General features: G+C 41.9%; 1 protein-coding gene across 1 annotated transcript; it reads left to right on the forward strand.

The window, feature by feature from the left end:
- Positions 1–1,645: 1,645 nt before the first annotated feature.
- On the forward strand, positions 1,646–24,192 carry LOC139551023 (ceramide synthase 2-like). The gene is made up of 11 exons (XM_071362361.1): positions 1,646–1,817; positions 11,563–11,724; positions 12,581–12,698; positions 13,044–13,162; positions 15,193–15,250; positions 15,759–15,809; positions 19,004–19,096; positions 19,573–19,701; positions 22,340–22,449; positions 22,745–22,901; positions 22,994–24,192. Exons 2-11 carry the CDS (start codon positions 11,564–11,566, stop codon positions 23,204–23,206), a joined length of 1,209 nt encoding a protein of 402 aa, XP_071218462.1. The 5' UTR covers positions 1,646–1,817; position 11,563; the 3' UTR covers positions 23,207–24,192.
- Positions 24,193–24,275: the final 83 nt, after the last annotated feature.

Below are 24,275 nucleotides of genomic sequence, written 5' to 3' on the forward strand. Positions count from 1 at the left end.
ATTATCTTGGCAAAGGAGAAATGCTCACAAACAGGGATGTAAACACATTTGTGCACAAACTTTGAGAGAAATAAGCTCTTTGGTGTGTATGGAAAATTTCTGGGATTTTTTATTTCAGCTCATGAAACATGGGACCAACACTTTACATGTTGCTTTATATTTTTGTTCAGTGTATAAGCCTATAGCAAGCCGAATCATCTTGCCAGCTCACTGTCATAATATTATGGATCAGATGTACTATCCATGTACACGTGCATAAGAAAAGTGATTGTGGCATCTGCATAACAATAGTGATTACATCTAGTGACAGTCGTCTGGCTCCTTATCACACCAGCATAACTATTTTAACGGCCTGTGTGGCTGGCTGGCAGTAAGTGTGGAGGGTGTGCGGGTTGACTGCTGATCCACTTGAGTACACACAAGGAGTGGCTGACCAAACATAGACCTATACTTCAAGTTGGCTTGGTTTCTTTTGACCTCTTCAAAGTGAAGGTAAGCAAGCTTGACTATGCCAATAAAAGCTCCATGGTGAAGAGTGGACAAACTTTGACGCTCTAGGAGGGTATTTGCAATTTTAACCGATGAAAGTTCTCAACAAAGCAAAGAGGTTGTGACTGAGTGCCATGTTTGAAAAATGAATGTTCAGAAACGCTGTCTTCTCCTATCCTTGTACGAACCATCCTGATCTCATGAGCTCACATTCTGTGTAGCAAAACAGAATGTAAGCTCGCAAGATCAGGATGGTTTGTACGATACTAGTTATTTCCCAGATGGAATAGATTTTCAGTATCATTGGAGAAATTCACATTTAACCTGTGTTGTTTGGAGACAGCACAAGGTGCACCTGTGTAATGATCATGCTGTTTAATCATCTTTTTGATATGCCACCCTTTTCAGATGGATGGATTATCTTGGCAAAGGAGAAATGCTCACAAACAGGGATGTAAACACATTTGTGCACAAACTTTGAGAGAAATATGGTCCCTGCTTCTCCAAAATAACATATTTATTAGATCACTAAACTTGTGACCTCACAACAAATTCCTTAGCTTAGAGGTTTCATTTACATGCGTGTTGAAGACTCAGAGCCTGGTTCCTCTCTAGGTTCCTACGTTCTACGTTCCTGCCTTTCTAGGGAGTTTTTCTTAGCCGCCGTGCTTCTACATCTGCATTGCTTCCTGTTTGGGGTTTTAGGCTGGGTTTCTGAATAGCACTTTGTGCCATCTGCTGATGTAAAAAGGATAAAGTTCATGTATGCCTCAGAACAATACAAAAGAACTCCATACAGGCACTAAATAATTTAACTTCTGTGCCACACAGTGGTCAAGTAGCACACTGACATTTCATTTGGCCTTGATTCAAGGATGGACAAAGTGCTATCCTCAAACAAGTTATACTGTAAGCATATAGCCATCAATATTCTATATGGTCAATTTCAGTCACATTTCAATTACTGGTAGATAGACACATTTTGTACTTGGTGGTTAGGGAGAGGAATTTAAGCAGAGCACCTTTAATAAATAATGGAGCCATAAAACCATTACCGTTTTTTCTTCTGGTCTTCGTTCATCAGTAGAGTTTAAAAATCGTGTCATCACAAACTTTCGCACACTGAACACACCCCTTTTGTTTAATCGCAAACGCTGTTTTGGCATCAGTGGAATCAAAGGGCACAGCGCAGTTGGATCTTCAATTCATCCCCGACGGAGTTTTACAAAGAAAAGAGAGAGTGAAAACTCGCTGTTGGATGGATTAATTGGTGATTCGTCTTTTTATTTGTCAACGCACCCTCAATTACTCCAGCCAAGCTCTGACAGGTAGGTCGTTATAACTGTTCTTGTTGCAACCGTTTTTACCTAAACTATTAGTTCTCAATATAAATAGTATGTTCTTTATATAGAATCAACAGTCAACAAGTTAAGATAGGTAATTATTATATATTTTGATATAGGTCAACCAGGTGAAATAGTGTTGCCTATTTGACTCTCCATTAAAATAACAAAATGCATCGATCTCGTTAATTCATTGAATTATACACTTTTCCCCCACAAAGATGATCGCTTCTCATGATCACATGATTAACATCCTCTCACTGTAGCCTAACTTTTAAGCAATTCTGATGGGTTTTTAATTATTAAAGCCCCCATGCAGTCTTTGTAATTTTATTTTTAAATCATCACTTTATGTCTAATAAATCAATTTGTGTGCTTATTTAATGAAAATAACTCTAAAATATATATATATTTTTTTATCATTTATTTCCCTGAGCCTCCTTTTGGCACTTGAAATGCTCAGTCTGATCATGTGGGCATTAGGAAACAAATGTGAAGATATTTACATACACATATGATGGTCTGAGCCCACCCCTTACCCAACTGAACAGTCATTGGTCTATTACAGAGTCATACAGTTTAAGTCGGAAGTTTACATACACTTAGATTGGAGTCATTAAAACTCGTTTTTCAACCACCCCACAAATGTCTTGTTAACAAACTATTGTTTTGGCAAGTCGGTTGACACAAGTAATTTTTCCAACAATTGTTTACAGAATAGATTATTTCACTTAAAATTCACTGTATTACGATTCCAGTGGGTCAGAAGTTTACATACACTAAATTGACTGTGCCTTTAAACAGCTTGGAAAATTCCAGAAAATTATGTCATGGTTTTAGAAGCTTCTGACAGGGTAATTTACATAATTTGAGTCAATTGGAGGTGTACCTGAGGATATATTTCAAGGCCAATCTTCAAACTTAGTGCCTCTTTGCTTGACATAATGTGAAAATCCCAAAAATTGTAGACCCCCACAAGTCTAGTTCATCCTTGGGAGCAATTTCCAAATGCCTGGAGGTACCACATTCATCTGTACAAACAATAGTACGCAAGTATAAACACCATGGGACCACGCAGACGTCATACCTCTCAGGAAGGAGACACGTTCTGTCTCCTAGAGATGAACGTACTTTGGTGCGAAAAGTGCAAATCAATCCCAGAACAACAGCAAAGAACCTTGTGAAGATGCTGGAGGAAACAGGTACAAAAGTATCTATATCCAAAGTAAAACGAGTCCTATATCGACATAACCTGAAAGGCCGCTCAGCAAGGAAGAAGCCACTGCTCCAACACCGCCATAAAAATGCCAGACTACGGCTTGCAACTGCACATGGGGACAAAGATCGTACTTTTGGAGAAATGTCCTCTGGTCTGATGAAACAAAAATAGAACTGTTTGGCCATAATGACCATCGTTATATGTGGAGGAAAAAGGGGGATGCTTGCAAGCCGAAGAACACCATCCCAACCGTGAAGCACAGGGGTGGCAGCATCATGTTGTGGGGGTGCTTTGCTGCAGGAGGCACTGGTGCACTTCACAAAATAGATGGCATCATGAGGCAGGAATATGATGTGGATATATTGAAGCAACATCTCAAGACATCAGTCAGGAAGTTAAAGCTTGGTCGCAAATGGGTCTTCCAAATGGACAATGACCCCAAGCATACTTCCAAAGTTGTGGCAAAATGGCTTAAGGACATCAAAGTCAAGGTATTGGAGTGGCCATCACAAAGTCCTGACGTCAATCCTATAGAAAATTTGTGGCCAGAACTGAAAAAGTGTGTGTGAGCAAGGAGGCCTACAAACCTGACTCAGTTACACCAGCTCTGTCAGGAGGAATTCACCCAACTTATTGTGGGAAGCTTGTTGAAGGCTACCTGAAACGTTTGACCCAAGTTAAACAATTTAAAGGCAATGCTACCAAATACTAATTGAGTTTATGTAAACTTCTGACCCACTGGGAATGTGATGAAAGAAACAAAAGCTGAAAAAAATTATTCTCTCTACTATTATTCTGACATTTCACATTCTTAAAATAAAATGGTGATCCTAACAGACCTAAGACAGGGAATTTTCACTAGGATTAAATGTCAGGAATTGCAATGGCTGTGGAGGAGAAAGTGGCGATCTCTGATCTCTGAAAGTGGCCCAACTCTCTATACAGTACATGGCTCTGGTTTATTATAGTCAGTTCACATTGTGATGTCATGATGTGGGCCAAAAGTTCCATCCCACCTGAGCAGGCTGAAATTACAGGATTTTTTTCTAACAGCTCTTACACAAAAAGGACATAATCATCATTTTCAGAATTTCAGGGTGTCATTTTCGACCTCATGGTGTAGAAATATACTTTTTAAAAGGCAGACGCTACGAATACAACATTTTCCCCCCACTGTCAATTCAACATCGATCTATTCCTTGTTGGTTCAACATAATTTCATTGCAACGACGTGGAAACTGTCAGGACCCGGTGCGAGAAACAGTCACTAATAATTGGCAGAACCCAGAAGATGAGGCAGACACAGCAGTACTAGAGATGGTGGTTTAATAAAAAATAGATATCTTCCAAAATACAAAAGAAAATCCACAAAGTGGTAAAAACAGCAAGGGAAAAAACAAACCTCAAAAGACCAATCCAAAAATACACGAGAACAAAACCAGAGAACCTCTGGAAAATTCAACAAGAGAAAAATGTTCACAAAGGCTGGGGCTGGGTGCTAACATACAAACACTGAGCAAGGAACTGAGGAACACACAGGGTTAAATACTAACAAGGGAATGACTTACAGGTGCAAACAATAATTAGGGCAAGAAAAAACAAAAGGTACAAAAAAGGTGCAAGGGGGACATCTAGTGAACAAAACCTGAACAGTCCTGGCCAAAACCTGACAGAATCCCCCCCCTAGGAACGGCTCCTGACGTTCCTACCAGCCTTCTCATGGTGGAGGACCCTGAACTGACGAATGAGGTCAGGGTCCAGTATGTCCTTGGCAGGAACCCAGGAGCGCTCCTCGGGACCGTAGCCTTCCCAGTCCACCAGATACTGCCAGGACCGCTGCACCCGGCGGGAATCCAGTATCCGATGGACGGTATAAGCCGACTGGCCTCCGATGATACGGGGCGGAGGGGGAGGTCTGCCTGCCGGGATAAGGGGAGAAAAAACAACAGGTTTTAATAAAGAAATGTGAAACGTGGGATTAATTTTAAGGGATCTGGGTAAGTGCAGGCGAAAAGTAACGGGGTTCACTTTTCTGGCAACCTTAAAGGGACCGATGAATTTCTGGGACAGTTTGCGAGACTCCACCCGTAGCGGTAAATTCTTGGTTGAGAGCCATACTCTCTGGCCGAGGCGCAGGGTAGGCCCGGGACGGCGACGTCTGTTGGCTTGTTGTTGGTACCTCTGTGAGGAACGCAGAAGATTAAGACGGGCCTTCTTCCACGTAAGCCGACAGCGTCTGATGAACCTCGAAGCTGAAGGCACACTGACTTCTGCCTCCTGGTTCGGGAACAATGGAGGAGCATAGCCAAACTGACACTCGTGCGGGGACATACCAGTGGAGGAGGAGCACAAGGTGTTGTGCGCGTACTCGGCCCAAACCATGAAGGACGACCATGTGGACGGGTTGTTGGAGACCATACATCTGAGGGTGGTTTCCAGCTCTTGATTCATCCTCTCGGTTTGGCCATTGGACTCCGGATGGTACCCTGAAGATAGACTGGCAGTGGCCCCTATGAGTTGGCAGAAGGCCTTCCAAAACCTTGAGGCGAACTGGGGACCTCTGTCGGAAACCATATCTTGCGGAATGCCGAAGACTCGGAACACATGGTTAATCACCAACTCAGCCGTTTCCTTGGCAGAAGGTAACTTAGTCAAGGGAACGAACCTGGCCGCCTTAGAAAACCTGTCGATGATGACTAGGATAGTTGTATTACCATGGGACGGAGGAAGGCCAGTAATAAAGTCCAATGAGATATGGGACCAGGGTCGGTGGGGAATAGATAGAGGGTGAAGGAGTCCTTGAGGGCGGAGGTGAGAAGATTTGCCCTGGCAGCACACGGAACAGGCCTTGACGAAAGTGGCAACGTCTTCTTTTATGGTAGGCCACCAGAACTTACGCTGGATGAACTCCAAGGTGCGACCTACGCCCGGGTGACAGGTGAGGCGAGAGGAGTGCCCCCACAGAAGGACTTGGGACCTTGCTGCCTTGGGAACAAACAACCGATTGGCAGGACCTCCTCCAGGGCCCGGTTCGATGGCTTGGGCTTGTTTCACGGTATCCTCCACTTGCCACGAGATCGGAGCCACGATCTTAGCGGCCGGAAGGACAGTCATGTCAGTATCTTCTCGAATGGCAGGAGAGTAGATTCGTGACAAGGCGTCCGGTTTGAGATTCTTCGACCCGGGTCTATAGGTGAGGATAAACTGAAATCGGCTGAAGAAAAGAGACCATCGAGCTTGTCTGGAGTTCAACCGCTTCGCCTGCTGGATATACTCCAGATTTTTGTGGTCCGTAAGCACTTGAAACGGTTGAGAAGCCCCCTCGAGCCAGTGTCTCCATTCCTTCAATGCCATCTTAACCGCTAGGAGTTCACGATCCCCCACATCGTAATTCCTCTCGGCCGGGGTAAGCCGGTGAGAGAAGAAGGCGCAAGGATGAAGCTTCTTGTCTTCACCCCTCTGAGACAGGACAGCTCCAACCCCAACCTCTGATGCGTCTACCTCCACCACAAAAGGTTCATCCGCCGTTGGTAGTGTCAGAATGGGAGCAGAGAGGATGCGCTGCTTGAGTCCTTGGAAGGCCGTCTCAGCTTCTCTTCCCCACAGAAACCTTGTGTTGCCGCCCTTGGTTACAGCTGAGAGAGGGGCTGCCACCGAGCTGAAGTTCTTGATGAACTTGCGGTAAAAGTTAATTGAAGCCCAGGAAACGCTGAACTTCCTTAACGGACTTGGGGGTGGGCCAATCCGCTACCGCCCCTACCTTCGTGGGGTCCATCTGGACTCGACCGGGTTCCACTACAAATCCCAGGAATTGTACTCGGGAGGAATGGAATTCACATTTTTCCGGCTTAACGTACAAATGGCTGTCAAGGAGGCGTTTGAGTACTTGTCTGACATGCTTAGTGTGTTCTTGAAGGGAGCTCGAAAAGATGAGGATGTCATCCAAGTAAACAAACACGAAGATGTTAAGCATATCCCTAAGCACATCGTTTATGAGCGCTTGGAACACAGCCGGAGCATTGGTCAGGCCGAAGGGCATCACCAAGTATTCGTAGTGGCCAGTAGGCGTGTTGAAAGCGGTCTTCCACTCGTCACCGGGTTTGATCCGCACAAGATGGTATGCGTTCCGCAGGTCAAGCTTAGTGAAGACCACTGCTTCCTGGAGCAGCTCAAAGGCTGTGGCCATAAGGGGTAGCGGGTAGCGATTACGGACGGTTATGGCATTAAGTCCCCGGTAGTCGATGCAAGGACGTAATCCCCCGTCTTTTTTGGCCACAAAGAAAAACCCTGCTCCCGCCGGCGAGGTGGATGGACGCATGAGGCCTGCTGCCAGAGAGTCCTTGATGTAGGTATCCATAGCAGCTCGTTCGGGAGGAGATAGGGAAAAGATCCGACCCCTGGGGGGGCATGTGCCCGGAAACAGGTCGATGGGGCAATCGTAAGGTCTATGGGGTGGTAGTTTGGTGGCCCTCTGTTTGCTAAATACCGGTTTGAGGTCATGGTAACACTCGGGAACTCGGGACAGGTCGATGGATTCTAGAGACTCGGGAGGGGAACTCGGGGAACTTGGGAAGATACAAGTGGCTTGGCACGTAGGACCCCACTGCTTGATAGTGCCCACAGACCAGTCGATGTGAGGGTTATGGCTGTGAAGCCAGGGGTATCCAAGGACGAGAGGGAACTCGGAACACGAGGTCAGATGAAAGTTCATCACTTCCTGGTGTTGGGAAACTGAAAGTCGCAAGGGGGTAGTGACACGAGTGACAAGTCCAGATCCCAAAGGGCTTCCATCCAACGTAGTAACCCTTATGGGATCACTTAGAGGTTCAGAGGGAACGCCATTTTCCTTCGCCCAGACACCATCCATGAAGTTACCTGCGGCTCCAGAGTCTACCAAGGCTTGAAGGGGAAGCTCGTGGTTGTCCCAGGAAAGGGTAACTGGAATGAGCAGGCGGGAGTTGGATGGATGGGAGGAGGTTATGTTTCCCGTTACAGTCCTCCCAGGCCTGCACGGGAGAGTGCGTTTTCCCTGGAGCCCGGGACACGTGGAGAGGAAATGGCCCGGTTTGCCGCAATATAGACAGCATCGCTCCCTCATCCGGCGGTCTCTCTCAGCCTGGGAGATGCGTCCAACCTGCATGGGTTCCGGTGGAGTCAGCGAGGATAAAGGTGGAGACTCGGAGCTGGGACCGATAGGAGCTAGGGTGAGAGATCTACGGTTGAGCTCTCTCTCTCTCAGACGCAGGTCTATGCGTGAAGCCAACTTGATCAGGGACTCGAGGTTGTCTGGTGGTTCCCGAGTGGCCAGTTCATCTTGGATGGTGTCGGAAAGACCCTTCAAAAAGCACACTGTGAGCGCCTCGTAGTTCCAGCCACTCGCTGCTGCCACCGTGTGGAACTGGATGGCATAGTCCGTCACGCTGCGCCGACCTTGGCGGAGAGTCAGGAGCTGTTTGGCTGAGTCAGGACCGCTGGTAGGACCTTGAAACACTCGCTTGAATTCTTCAGCAAAGGTAGAGTAGCTGGCACAGCAGGGACTTTGGGCATCCCACACAGCAGTAGCCCAGGCTAGGGCTTTTTCCGACAGCAGGGTGATGATATATGCTATCTTGGACCGGTCGGTGGGAAACGACGAGGGTTGCAGCTCGAAGGAGAGAGAACATTGGGTGAAAAACCCCTTACAAACCCTCGGATCACCTGAGAACCGTTGGGGAGGCGGCAGACGAGGTTCAGCCAGGGGGTTAACTGCCACGGGCACTTGAATCTGATGAACTGGAGCAGAAGCGGTTGCAGGAGAAAGTTGATCAGAAATCTGCTTTATGGAAGTCATCATCTCCGACAGAAGTTGAGAATGTCCAGCCAGTAAGGCCTCTTGCTGAACCAGAGCAGCTTCGTGACGTTGGACAGTCCCCTCGTGGTGGGACAGCATGGGAAAAAAGTCCTGGGTACTGGCTGCCTCTGGGTTCATATTAATGGCTCAGTGTTTCTGTCAGGACCCGGTGCGAGAAACAGTCACTAATAATTGGCAGAACCCAGAAGATGAGGCAGACACAGCAGTACTAGAGATGGTGGTTTAATAAAAAATAGATATCTTCCAAAATACAAAAGAAAATCCACAAAGTGGTAAAAACAGCAAGGGAAAAAACAAACCTCAAAAGACCAATCCAAAAATACACGAGAACAAAACCAGAGAACCTCTGGAAAATTCAACAAGAGAAAAATGTTCACAAAGGCTGGGGCTGGGTGCTAACATACAAACACTGAGCAAGGAACTGAGGAACACACAGGGTTAAATACTAACAAGGGAATGACTTACAGGTGCAAACAATAATTAGGGCAAGAAAAAACAAAAGGTACAAAAAAGGTGCAAGGGGGACATCTAGTGAACAAAACCTGAACAGTCCTGGCCAAAACCTGACAGAAACAACAGTAATTTAACCATTGTGTGCCCAGTGGGTAAGGATCCGAATGTGTTATTTTACACACACATTCAAGTTTCTGTTTTTACTCTATGCTTTACTCACCCTCTTCTGAACCGTCAACCAATTTGATGGACATTGATGTATGATGTAGCCTATGTTTCTGCCTCCTATTTCTGAACAGCTGAAATAAAAACTTGGTGGCGATTTGAATGAACATTCCCCCAAAATATACAGTACCAGTCAAATGTTTTGGACACACCTACTCATTCAAGGGTTTTTCTGAATTTTTCTATTTTCTACATTGTATTATAATAGTGAAGACATCAAAACTATGAAATAACACATTTGGAATCATGTAGTAACCAAAAAAGTGTTAATCAAATACAAATATATTTTATATTTGAGATTCTGACCAGGTGAATCCAGGTAAAAGCTGTGATCCCTTATTGATGTCACCTGTTAAATCCACTTAAATCGGTGTAGATGAAGGGGAGGAGTCAGGTTAAAGAATGATTTTTAAGCCTTGAGATATGGATTGTGTATGTGTGCCATTCAGAAGGTGAAAGGGCTAGACAAAAGATTTACAGGATATGGCAGTAGGTGCCAGGCATACCGGTTTGTGTCAAAAGCCGTAACGCTGCTGGGTTTTTCACACTCAACAGTTTCCTCTGTGTATCAAGAATGGTCCACCACCCAAAGGACATCCAGCCAACTTGACACAACTGTGGGAAGCATTGGAGTCAACATGGGCCAGCATCTCTGTGGAGCGCTTTCGACACCTTGTAGAGTCCATGACGAATTGAGGCTGAGGGCAAAAGGGGGGTTGCAACTCAGTATTAGGAATGTGTTCCTAATGTTTGGTGTACTCAGTTTATAGTTTGCCTAAATAGCTGCATGCAAGCTGACTCCCCTCCTGAACAAAATAACATGAAATCGCTAGACTGCCCGTTGTGTCGCGCTTATGTTTGCTTTGATTACTGTTACGACAGACTAAGAACTACGTTTTTCGAACAGCGGCAGCGGAGTCACGGAGTGAGCGAGCACTGAGCAGCAGCTGAAAGGACTCGGAGGGGGAAGTGCGCAGCGGAGGGGGAAGCATGCAGATGATCGTGCGCATGAAAAAAATCCAGAACCACATCCACTCTGATAATTTTGGGGGGGAAAATCACGATTTAACTGCACTGCCCCTTTAAATCAAAGACGCCTGCAAAACAGAACATTATTATTGTGTTATTATATTATTATTATTATTATATATTATTATTATGCAAAACAGAACATATTACCTGGGTCGCTCCACGAAATTAGTCAATTTTGGGCAGTGTAACTTAGTAAAAAACGTTTGATTTCAACAAATTTTAGCATTCTGTGATGAAGAGAACATGTTCAGCTTAATAAAATACATGTTTTCCTATTAGGTAAGTACTTATTAGGTGCCAATTAAAGTAACAGGGTTGATGATTTCATCTTAAATCAGCCATAAATCCCCTTGTGACAGGGGGAATGGAAGCTTGTTGTGTATAACAGGGAGGGACAATTGAATCACTAATCACATGAAATAATGAATAATTGAATCCCTAATCACATTAAATAAATAATAATTGAATCACTAAATCACATGTAATAAATAATAATCTTCAGAAATGACTTTGCAAAAGCAACAAAATAACGAGGGCTTTACAATGATGGTGACAACTTGGAGACATAGAGTCACATAGAGTGCACAGAGGGACATGTCAAAAGGCTGAATCTTGGCACTTAAGCAAGTCTTTACATTAAAAATCAGATTTATTGAATTTATTGAATCTTCATTTAATATAACAGGCTTTTACAATTCATTACTGGTGTACAATTTCTACTTATAATATCAAAAGGGACTCATTTCGTGGAATGACTGAAGTCTATTGCTGGTACAACACATATTACCTGCTATGTCAACATTATCGTAAAGATGACACAAAAATGTTATCTGATTAAGAAACATTCAGAGCATAGTCACACTGTCAGACTGACATCCACGATTCACAAATTCAACTCAAATCAATTATATATCATTAAGCCACTTATCCCTCTTCACGCCTTAATCCAGCATGGACCTCCTGACAGATCTGTGGAGGCATGAGTACTGGCTGCCTCCTGGGATCACCTGGAGAGACATGGAGCAGATGCAGGAGTGTCCGCGACCCCGTGACCTGCTGTTCGCCTTGCCTCTGGCTCTAGGGTTCATTGTCCTCCGTCTAGTATTTGACAGGTAACTTTTTTGGAACTACTGTATGGACCACATCTTGGATACGATCTTCATTTGCAACAATACTTTGGCCAGTAATCAACAAGAATGTGTGTCTGAAATATGATTCAGTGACATGTAAAAAGGGGAAGATTCAACTCACACAATGGAACAATCTGATTGTACAGAAATGTGAAACTGCACCATTTCACTGAAATCAAGTGAACGGGTGAAAATGTTCTGAGTAATGGCATCAAGTATTTTTATAGTTGAAGAATAGCATGATTTTTCCACAGTGTGACTGTTCCGCAGCACGGGTTTGATTGAATTCTTGATGAAGTCTTGTCATGCAACATCACCCGACAACAAACAGTAGCAGTGAAATGAAATCCGCATAGGTCGAGGCTGTATTGTTGGTTGCCCTGCTCTGTATGCCTGCAGGTGCTTTGGCGGGTGTTGTTGGCGGTAGCGTAGGACAGTTGGGAATAGTAGAGGGAGCAGGTGTCAGCACTTTGCTGAAAGAGAGAGCAGCAGCAGGTAGAGCGGAGAGAGGGTGGGCTCTGTTGCTACAGCAGCCGTTTCCCACGGTAACCCGACTGATCCCCGTAAGCTTTCTCTGGCCTAATAAATGGCTTAAAGAGGTTATTACAGCAAAACAGAGACAAGTTTTAAGTTAAAGTTTTATTCGTCATACGTACAGGACACACAATAATAATAATAAAAGACGAGCACAGATATTCTGTATAGCACAGACACACACACATCATGTATAGATTATCAAAGAACTATAGAAACACACCTATTGTCATGTTGTCATTAGTATTACTACACTTCTTGCTGTGAAGATCAACATTTGCGCTTATGTTTTCCTCACCGCTAGGGTTGTGGCTCCCCCTTTGGGCAGATGTGTGGGGTTGAGGAACAGACTACGCATGGCTGTCGCTCCCTCCACGAAGCTTGAGTCATTCTACACCCAACAAAACCGACATCCATCTCAGGTTAGTGTCAGAGACATCAAACTCTGATAATAGTATGTGCCGGTCTTGATCTCTTACGTCAACATAGCTGCTGGAAGTGTTTGCACTGTGGGAATGGAAGGCTGACGGGGACATGCCTGCTATGATAGTGAAATAGATAACGCACAAGCATCCTGGTCTACAAGTTCCTGGAAAATGTTGATACAGTGCATAACCACAGAATTAAGTTACTGTGTAACTACATTGGAATAGTAACAGATTACAAATAGGTTTGGACATATTGGACGAATAAATAATTACCTTTAGCGAGAGCTGTAGTATATTTACAGCTGTAGTAATGTTCTGTCTATATCCCTTCATTTTTAGAGTGATATCATCAGTCTAATGGCACAATGTGACAAAACCCAGAGACAAATTGAGACCTGGTTCCGTCACCGCAGAAACCAAGACAGGCCCAGCTACACCAAGAGGTTCTGCGAGGCTTGGTAAGTCCCGTCTTGACTAAGCAAACGGTTTTTGCCCTTTCATTTAGCTTCATTCACTTGTATGACCATTTTTTTTCAATAATTTAACCTTCATTTAACCAGTCAGTTGAGAACAAAGTCTTGTTTATTTACAATGAAGACCTGGTTATCCAGAAAAGGACTGTAAAATTCAATGATGTTTGATGTCATTCCATTTTCATGTTGCCAATGCAGCTCTAGTTGTAAGACTGTAAGGGGCAATTCCACCACTTTTCAACATCATTTTCATTATCTCCAGCACAATACCAGTGTCTACATATGTGAAAATGGCACATTTTTACCTTTTGTAGAAAAAAAAAATTAAGTTAAAAAGTTCTACCCTATGACTTTATATATATTTTTTAAATCACTGTTTAATTAATTTTAATCCTACCCTTTGAGGAACTTTCCTATCTTTTTAACCACAGATAATAGAAACACGCTGTTTTTACATACAATACCAGTCAAAAAGTTTTAAACAAATCAAAATAGATTTTATTTGTGAGATTCTTCAAAGTAACCACCCTTTGCCATGATGACAGCTTTGCGCACACTCTTGGCATTCTAAACCAGCTTCATGAGGTAGTAGCCTGGAATGAATTTCCATTAACAGGTGTGCCTTATTGAAAGTTAATTTGTGGAATTTCTTTCCTTCTTAATGCGTTTGAGCCAATCAGTTGTGTTGTGACAAGGTAGGGGTGGTATACAGAAGATAGCCCTATTTGGTAAAGACAAAGTCCATATTATGGCAAGAACAGCTCAAATAAGCAAAGAGAAATGACGGTCCATCATTACTTTAAGACATAAATTCGGAAAATGTCAAGAACTTTGAAAGTTTCTTCAAGTGCAGTCACAAAAACCATCAAGTGCTATGATGAAACTGGCTCTCATGAGGACCGCCACACGAAAGCAAGACCCAGAGTTACCTCTGCTGCAGAGAATAAGTTCATTAGATTTGCCAGCCTCAGAAATTGCAGCCCAAATAAATGCTTCACAGAGTTCAAGTAACAGACACAGCTCAACATCAACTGTTCAGAGGTGACTGCGTGAATCGGGCCTTTGTGGTCGAATTGCTGCAAAGAATCCACTACTAAAGGACACCAATAAGAAGAAGAGACGTGCTTGGGCCAAGAAATATGAGCAAGGGACATTAGACCGGTGGAAATCTGTCCTTTGGTCTGATGAGTCCAAATTTGAGATTTTTGGTACCAACCGCCGTGTCTTTGTGAGACGCAGAGTAGGTGAACGAATGATCTCTGCATGTGTGGTTCCCACCGTGAAGCATGGAGGAGGAGGTGTGATGGTGTGGGGGTGCTTTGCTGGTGACACGGTCTGTGATTTATTTAGAATTCAAGGCACACTTAACCAGCATGGCTACCACAGCATTCTGCTGCGATACGACATCCCATCTGGTTTGTGCTTAGTGGGACTATCATTTGTTTTTCAACAGGACAATGACCCAAAACACACCTCCAGGCTGTGTAAGGGCAATTTGACCAAGGAGAGTGATTGAGTGCTGCATCAGATGACCTGGCCTCCACAATCACACGACCTCAACCCAATTGCGATGGTTTGGGATGAGTTGGACCGCAGAGTGAAGGAAAAGCAACCAACAAGTGCTCAGCATATGTGGGAACTCCTTCAAGAATGTTGGAAAAGCATTCCCCATGAAGCTGGTTAAGAGAATGGCAAGAGTGTGCAAAGCTGTCATCAAGGCAAAGGGTGGCTACTTGAAGAATCTAAAATCTAAAATATATTTCTATTTGTTTAACACTTGTTTGGTTACTACATGATTCCATGTGTATTATTGCATAGTTTTGATGTCTTCACTATTATTCTACAATGTGGAAAATAGTAAATATAAAGAAAAACCCTTGAATGAGTAGGTTTGTCCAAACATTTGACTGGTACTTTATGTAGACACTGGTTTGGTGCTGGATATGATGAATATGAGGTTGAAAAGTGGCGGACTTGCCCTTTAAATTGTAACTAAAACCTGTGTCATTTTGCAGTTGGAGGTTTTTCTTCTACCTCATAGCTTTCCTAGCTGGACTCGCAACTTTGATCAATGTGGGTATTAGTATGAACCAAAACCCTTCAGACCTGCATTCAAATACATGTGTATTTGATTATGTGTAATTTATATACTTATTTATTTGTATTTGAGTATTTTCAAATAATGTGGCCCGAATCAACTACATCTGTTGGAAGTATTTTCAATTACTTTCCAATAAACAGCCGACTATCTGAAAGAATTTTCAAATACTTATTTCCAAATATATTATTTCAATACCAAACAGACCTGGTTCAAATGCATGGGAGTATATAAATATTTGTGTATTTGAGTATTTTCAAATAACCGCCATTACTTTCCAAGTCTATTTCCAAATACATTCTAATATCAAAACAAATATATAACTACTTGTGTTTTCAAATACAAAATACCAAAATACTTACTTCCACATGTATTTATAAGTAATTGAAATACCCTAAATAGTTTTTGAACCCAGGTCTGTTCAGGTCACATGGGCTTCATCTCCATGAGAAACTTGTTTATTCCGACCTCCTTTCCCTTTAGAAATCCTGGTTTTGGGACCAGAGAGAATGCTGGACAGGATATCCACAACAAGTAAGCTCACATGTTCTGTTTTCCCTTCAATCCATGTCTATACCCTCTACATTTATAACCATATAGCTTTTAACTTAGAGAGCACAAATATGTATATGCCTTCAGAAAGTATTCACACCCCTTGACTTTTTCCACATTTTGTTGTGTTACAAATTTAATTGTATTTTTTGTGTTACTGATCTACACAAAATACTCTAATGTCAAGTGGAAGAAAAATTCACTAATATAGATAAGTATTCAAACCCTCTGTGTAACGGCTTTCTTCCTGGGATGAATGAGAGGACCAAAATGCAGCGCGGTTAGTGTTCAACATGTTTAATGTGACGATACACGGTGAACATTTAACAAATAACAAAAGTGAAAGCCGAGACAGTCCTATCTGGTGCAGAACACAAACACAGAGACAGGAAACAATCACCCAACAAAATCCCAACACCAAACAAGCCTCCTATATATGATTCTCAATCAGGGACAACGATTACCAGCTGCCTCTGATTGAGAACCATATTAGGCTGGACACAGAAACAGACAAACTAGACACACAACATAGAATTCCCACCCAGCTCACGTCCTGACCAACACTAAACAAGCAAAACACATAATAACTCTGGTCAGGACGTTACACTCTGAGTCAAACCCCCTCTCCCCTGTAACTATTCCCCAGGTCGTTGCTGTAAATGAGAACTTGTTCTCAGTCAACTTACCTGGTAAAATAACAGATAAATAAATAAATTAAATTAAAAATACATGTTAGAATCACCTTTGGCAGCGATTACAGTTGTGAGTCTTTCTGGGTGAGTCTCTAAGAGCTTTCCACATGTGGATTGTGCAACATTTGCCCATTCTTTTTTAAATTCTTCAAGCTCTGTTAAGTTGGTTGTTGATCAATGCTAGACAGCTATTTTCATGTCTTGCCATAGATTTTCAAGTCGCTTTAAGTGAAAACTAACTACTGTAGGCCACTCAGGAACATTCAACGTCGTCTTGGTAAGCAACTCCAGTGTATATTTGGCCTTGTGTTTTAGGTTATTGTCCTGCTGAAAGGTGAATTTGTCTACCAGTATCTGTTGGAAAGTAGACTGAAACAGGTTTTCCTCTAGGATTTTATCCTAAAAATGTATCTAGTCCTTGCTAAGCATACCCATAACATGATGCAGCCACCACCATGCTTTAAAATATGAAGAGTGGTACTGAGTCATGTGTTGTGTTATATTTTCCCCAAACATCAAATTTTTTGCAGTTTTACTTTGGTGCCTATTGCATGTTTTGGAATATTTGTATTCTGTACAGGCTTCCTTCTTTTCACTCTGTCATTTAGGTTAGTATTGTGGAGTAACTACAATGTTGTTGATCCATCCTCAGTTTTCTCGTATCACAGCCATTAAACACTGTAACTGTTTTAAAGTCACCCGGCCTCATGGTGAAATCCCTGAGCGGTGTCCTTCCTCTCCGGCAACTGAGTTAGGAAGGACGCCTGTATCTTTGTAGTGACTGGGTGTATTGATACACCATCCAAAGTGAGATTAATAACCTCACCATACTCAAAGGAAAATTAAATGTCTGCTTTTTGATTTTTACCCATCTACCAATAGGTGCCCCTCTTTATGAGGCATTGGAAAACCTCCCTGTTCTTTGTGGTTGAATCTGTGGTTGAAATTCACTGCTTGACTGAGGGACCTTACAGATAATTGTATGTTTGGGGTACAGAGATGAGGTAGTCATTAAAAAATCATGTTAAACACTAGTATTGCACACAGAGTGAGTACATGCAACTGATTATGTGACTTGTTAAAGGGACACTTCGGGATGTTGGCATTTGGGCCCTTTTTCTACTTCCCCAAAGTCATATCAACTTTTGGAAACCATTTTTATGTCTCTGTGTCCAGTATTAAGGAAGTTAGAGGTAGTTTTGCGAGCCAATGGTAACTAGCGTTAGAGCAATGACTGGAAGACTGGAAGTCTATGGGTATCTCCTAGTAGCTAGCAAATACCAATACACTTCCAATTATTGCGCTAACGCTAGTTAGTAATTGCGCTAGCGCTAGTTAGCAACTTCTTTCAAACTGCACGCAGAGACATAAACATGGTATCCACACGTTCATCTGACTCTGGGGAAGTAGATAAAAAAATCCTGAAGTATCGACTTAAGTACATTTTTACTCCTGAACTTATTTAGGCTTGACATAACAAAGAGGTTGAATATTTATTGATTTCAGAAATTTATTAATTAGAAAAAATGACAAAAACCATCATTCCACTTTGACGTTATGGGGTATTGTGTGACATAAAATCTAAATTCATTCCATTTTAAATTCAGGTTGTGACACAACAAAATATGGAAAAAGTTTTAGGGGTGTGAATAATTTCTGAAGGCACTGTACTTTTCTGTACTGTACTGTTTTTGTCCCTTGAGTGTACATGACATACTGTAGGCTTAACCTTATACCAACAATGATATGACCTACTACTGTTAGATCCTGTCCATACTGTATCTCTGGCAATCAAAAACCAGGTGTTGGTATTTGGTGCATAGTCGTGATGGGACAAAACATCACTGGCCCTACCTAAGTATGAGGATGTACAGTATGGTTCATTATGGAATTCCCACTCATTAATTTCCCCATTCATTTGGTGGTGGACAAAGACATTCCGCTCAAAACAATGGCTCATTGTCATCGGCAAAAATAACATTCTGCACACTTTAACTGTATAATCCCAAGTGTGCTTATTCAACTACTGTATATACCTTTTCTATTATGGTTCTAAAATCTTGTTTTTTGCAGATGAAAATGTATATTTTCCTTGATATTCAGCACCGGTACATAGCCAGTGGAAGTGCATATGTTACACCCAACCATAGTCATGCTGTAGGCTAACACTGTGTTTCCCTGTCCTCAAATAAAATCAAATACAATTTTATTGGTCACATACACATGGTTAGCAGATGTTAATGCGAGTGTAGCAAAATGCTTGTGCTTCTAGTTCCGACAATGCAGTAATATCTAACAAGTAATCTAACAAATTCACAACAACTACCTTATACACACCCAAATGTAAAGGGATGAATAAGAATATGTACATATAAATATATGGATGAGCGATGGCCGTGCGGCATAGGCAAGATGCAGTAGATGGTATAGAATACAGTATATACATATGAGATGAGTAATGTAGGATGTGTAAATCCTCTGCAGCCAATTGAGAGGGCCCACTTCTGGTACTACCAGCTGGAGCTGGGCTTCTACCTCTCCCTGCTTCTCTGTGTCTCTGTGGACGTCAAGAGAAAAGTAAGTCCCTTCATCTGCCTGCTCCTCACTTCCTGCCAGGACCATGATAATAAGCAGTCCCTATTTATCACACGTCCTAATAGAGAAGAGCAAGGATCAGGGTGGGACATTATTTGCGCTCCCTCATATTTCATACATGATCAGCTCTACTGGCTGTTCTGCTATTTAAAGATACTGTACATGTTACTTGTATTACGGATAATAATAGACTCAAAGACCTGTCAGGTGAATGGATAATCTACTTCAATGCTCACATTTCTTCCTCAGAGAAATAAAGGGTCAAAAGGGTCTTTCAATGATTTAATCCCTGGTCTGATTAGTCATTGAGATCACGTTGAACAAATACGGTATAGTATTCTAAAGCAAAGCATTTGGTATTCCCCAGAAAGGTTTCTTCATTTTTGGATGTACAGTACATAAAGTCATACTTTTGACATTAGCTATCACATTACTCTACTTAGCTCTCTGATTTCTAGGATTTCAAGGAGCAGGTGATTCACCACATTGCCACAATCTTCCTGCTTGGTTTCTCCTACTGTTCCAACTATGTACGGATAGGTACTTTGGTGATGCTGCTTCACGACTCCTCTGACTTCCTCCTAGAGGTAAGAGCTGGATCACAGCCCAGCCAATCTCCCCATAAACATCAGTCTGTATTTCCTAAGATATTCAAAATCATGTATTTCACTTGGGACTGGTGAAAATGTACTGCACCTAAACAGGTTAGAGCTTGTCTGACGTGTTGAGAAAATGTGTCTCTTTTTTCCCCCACTGGTCTCACTATTTTTGCCATTGAGGTTCAATGAGGAACATAATGGTCAAATTAGCATGGCATGTCTTATGACTCACTAGCCCTGTTTACACCTGGTTCTAATTTGTGTCCTTTGTCCTGATCTTGTCCACATTCTGATTGTGCCCACATAGAATTGAAGTCAGAAGTTTACATACACTTAGGTTGGAGTCATTAAAACTTGTTTTTCAATCACTCCACAAATTTCTTGTTAACAAACTATAGTTTTGGCAAGTCGGTTAGGACATCTACTTTGTGCATGACACAAGTCGTTTTTACAACAACTGTTTACAGACAGATTATTTCACTTCTAATTCACTGTATCACATTTCCAGTGGGTCAGAAGTTTACATACACTAAGTTGACTGTGCCTTTAAACAGCTTGGAAAATTACAGAAAATTATGTCATGGCTTTAGAAGCTTCTGATAGGCTAATTGACATAATTTAAGTCAATTGGAGGTGTACCTGTGGTTGTATTTCAAGGCCTACCTTCAAATTCAGTGCATCTTTGCTTGACATCATGGGAAAATAAAAAGAATTCAGCCAAGACCTCAGAAAAAAAATTGTAGACCTCCACAAGTCTGGTTCATCCTTGGGAGCATTTTCCAAATGCCTGAAGGTACCACATTCATCTGTACAAACAATAGTACGCAAGTATAAACACCATGGGATCACGCAGCCGTCATACCGCTCAGGAAGGTGGCGCGTTCTGTCTCCTAGAGATGGACGTACTTTGGTGCGAAAAGTGCAAATCAATCTCAGAACAACAGCAAAGGCCCTTGTGAAGATGCTGGAGGAAACAGGTACAAAAGTATCTATATTCACAGTAAAACGAGTCCTATATCGACATAACCTGAATGGCCGCTCAGCAAGGAAGAAGCCACTGCACCAAAACCGCCATAGAAAAGCCAGACTACAGTTTGCAACTGCACATGGAGACAAAGATCGTACTTTTGGAGAAATGTCCTCTGGTCTGATGAAACAAAAATAGAACTGTTTGGCCATAATGACCATCGCTATTAGTGTGGAGGAAAAAGGGGGAGGATTGCAAGCCGAAGAACACCATCCCAACCCTGAAGCACTGGGGTGGCAGCATCATGTTGGGGGGTGCTTTGCTGCAGGAGGCACTGGTGCACTTCACAAAATAGATGGCATCATGAGGCAGGAAAATTATGTGGATATATTGAAGCAACATCTCAAGACATCAGTCAGGAAGTTAAAACTTGGTCGCAAATGGGTCTTCCAAATGGACAATGACCCTAAACATACTATCAAAGTTGTGGCAAAATGGCTTAAGGACCAAAAAATCAAGCTATTGGAGTCGCCATCACAAAGCCCTGACTTCAATCCTATAGAAAATTTGTGGGCAGAACTGAAAAAGCGTGTGCGAGCAAGGAGGCTTACAAACCAGACTCAGTTACATCAGCTCTGTCAGGAGGAATGGGCCAAAATTCACCCAACTTATTGTGGGAAGCTTGTTGAAGGCTACCCGAAGCGTTTGACCGAAGTTAAACAATTTAAAGGCAATGCTACCAAATACTAATTGAGTGTATGTGAACTTCTGACCCACTGGGAATGTGATGAAAGAAACAAAAGCTGAAATAAATAATTCTCTCTACTATTATTCTGACATTTTACATTCTTAAAATAAAGTGGTGATCCTAACTGACCTAAGACAGGGAATGTTTACTCAGATTAAATGTCAGGAATTTTGAAAAACTGAGTTTAAATGTATTTGGCTAAGGTGTATGTAAACTTCTGACTTCAACTGTATTTAGACAGGTGTAGACCATCAAAAGACACATTGTGATCTGATTGTGATCAGATCTTCCTGACCACCCCCGGAGAGAGTCAGACATGCATTGTGTCTGGATATCTTACAAGTGTAGACAGATATGGACAGAGAAACTATTTTAATTATAATTATTCCGCCCTCTAAAATTATTGACAGGTGGCACCATTGACTGGTTAAATCAATATGTGTCTTACAATAAGTAAATATTATTTTGAAAGAATAGCTGTAAAATAATTTGCATAAAGGAAGGGACCAGGAAATCTGGTCACAATCCAGACACAGTGGACGGATAACGGCCACGTTTTAATACCATGTGTAGACACATTTCTGGAAATGTGGGCACAATTAAAGAATGTAGACAACATCAGGACAAAGGCCCCATGTTAGCACCAGGTATAAACGAGGCTTCTTATTCATAGTCAGACATTAGTGTGACCTTGGTTTACCTGTAGTGCCAGGAATGTGAACCAGGCTGTCAATTATCATTCAATACCAATAGAGAGAGAATTCAAAAGACCAAAAGCTAAGTGTAATGCATTTTATGCACATTCATACATATTAGCCTCATCACCTAATTTATTCCAATAGAAACATATTTCAATGTTAGCATTTGTTTGCATTATGGATCCATCTTAGAATATCTTACTGTTTTTACAGTCTGCCAAGATGTTCAACTATGGCACAGGCTGGAGGAAGACATGCGACACGTTGTTTGTCATTTTTGCTGCTGTCTTCCTGGTGACTCGCCTGGTGGTGTTTCCCAGCAAGTAAGACCAACTCAGTGGTGTCTTTTAGTTCTAAATATTTTTTTCATGACATTATAATACAATTAACATTATCTGCAATTGTGAATTTATTCATATTGATAGTGAATGTTACACTACTTTTCATTGGTTACTTAATTGTATCAAATCGACTTTATTGGCCATCTAATCCACAACAATGTTTGTTGGAGCAACAATTTAATGAACAAAATGTCTTATAATGGTTTACAACTGGGATATATTGACTCTAATCATTGCATTACTTGCTTCCTCTTCCCCTCCCTGCCCTGATTTCTAGAATAATCCACACAACCCTTGTGTTGTCCATGGAAGTCTTTGAACCCTTTGCAGGCTACTACTTTTTCAACATTCTTCTGATGGTGCTACAAGCACTTCATGTATTCTGGGCCGTGTTAATCCTACGGATGGCCAACAAGTTTCTATTCTTGGGCAAGGTGAGTATATGAGGTCACAAAATGTCCATGAAGCAAGTAGTCTATCACATGTTTCATGAGTCTTCATGATGTGTATCTTTTTGTGTCTTTAGCTGGATAAAGATGAACGCAGTGATGAAGAGAGTGAGGAGGAGGAGGATGACAAGGGAGAGGGGGAGGAGAAAGACGAAGAGGGGGAGTGTTGTTGGGAGAGAAGGAAAGATGCCCTGAACTCCAAACTGAAAATGCTGAGCAAAAGCTTTGTCTTAAACAACCTGACCAATCACAGAGCTGCTATTGTGAGCAAGATGCGCAAAGCGAGGTAGAATTATGAACCTAGACAGAGTGATTGTTTTCTGTCAACAATTAAGTTACATTATAGACCAGTTCGGATGGAGTACTTTTTCTCCATCTGGCCACTATTCCTCTCCGCATAGTGTACTTGATAGCAATTGGTCTGCCTATTTCAGTCTTGAAAAGACTGGAAAACTCTGTATGAAAGAGACTTGCTTTCACATTTTGGCTACAGGTTATTTGTTGAATTAAGAGATTCATGCTTCAGTATACTGAATGTTTGTTACAAAAGGTTTGATATCTCTGTAGGAATTGTTTTGAGTGCAGTTTTTGTAAATGTAATTGTTTTGTAACTCAACATGTCGTTTTCAGCTATATAATTGTATTTCATGGTCAAGATTTATAATAGTGGGCTTATTGTGATGCTCCAGAGCTTTTGTATAATTTCAGCCAGTAATTTAGAAAGTATTGCTCAAGAGCCAAAACGGGTCCCCTAAAATTGTGCACAATGGTGTACTACGTCATCCAATTCGTACAATATGTTATGAATTTGTAAGTGATACATCTCTTCTCTTAACACGTATGGACCCAGAATCCAGCATCTGACCAATTACACAAGACTTTAGTTCTGGGTTTACCGAGGTTAGAGTAGGCTACACTGTTGTAAATGATAGGGCTATACAACAGCTGTAATGCAATTGCAGAAAAACAGATTTGACTCGTTTTGCATGGATCAAATGTTGTATCACCGAGTGTGATTGGTGTTCTTTTCGTTTGACCAATGTATGACTTTTTTTTACCAAGACATTGGTAAAAAGTATGATTTTGGAACAATACATGATTTAATTCACTGTAGTCCTGCTATGCTAACGCTTTGCGTTTTCAATATTTAATGATCTTTTGCATTGAATTTACTCAATTTACCTTTGGGCAGAGGGGTGCAGGTCATTGTGTCATAGCAAATGCTTGGCCTAATAGCGTCCTCTAAATGGTGAATAAACCTTCATCATTTTGGAATGTATAGGCCTACCTTCAGTAACTTTTGTCGTTTGGTTGAAACTTTTAATCATGTGAAATGCAGTGTATCAATTGTTGCATGAC

Source organism: Salvelinus alpinus, chromosome 23 (assembly GCF_045679555.1).
Source record: "Salvelinus alpinus chromosome 23, SLU_Salpinus.1, whole genome shotgun sequence".
Classification (NCBI taxonomy): Eukaryota; Metazoa; Chordata; class Actinopteri; order Salmoniformes; family Salmonidae; genus Salvelinus; species Salvelinus alpinus.

What these genes read in the sequence shown, in the direction of transcription:
- LOC139551023 (XM_071362361.1), top strand. Translation starts at nt 11,564, where the DNA reads ATGGACCTCCTGACAGATCTGTGGAGGCATGAGTACTGGCTGCCTCCT. An exon ending in AAAACCGACATCCATCTCAG is followed by an intron (nt 12,699 to 13,043) that starts GTTAGTGTCAGA and finishes CTTCATTTTTAG; the next exon opens with AGTGATATCATCAGTCTAAT. An exon ending in CCTCTGACTTCCTCCTAGAG is followed by an intron (nt 19,702 to 22,339) that starts GTAAGAGCTGGA and finishes CTGTTTTTACAG; the next exon opens with TCTGCCAAGATGTTCAACTA.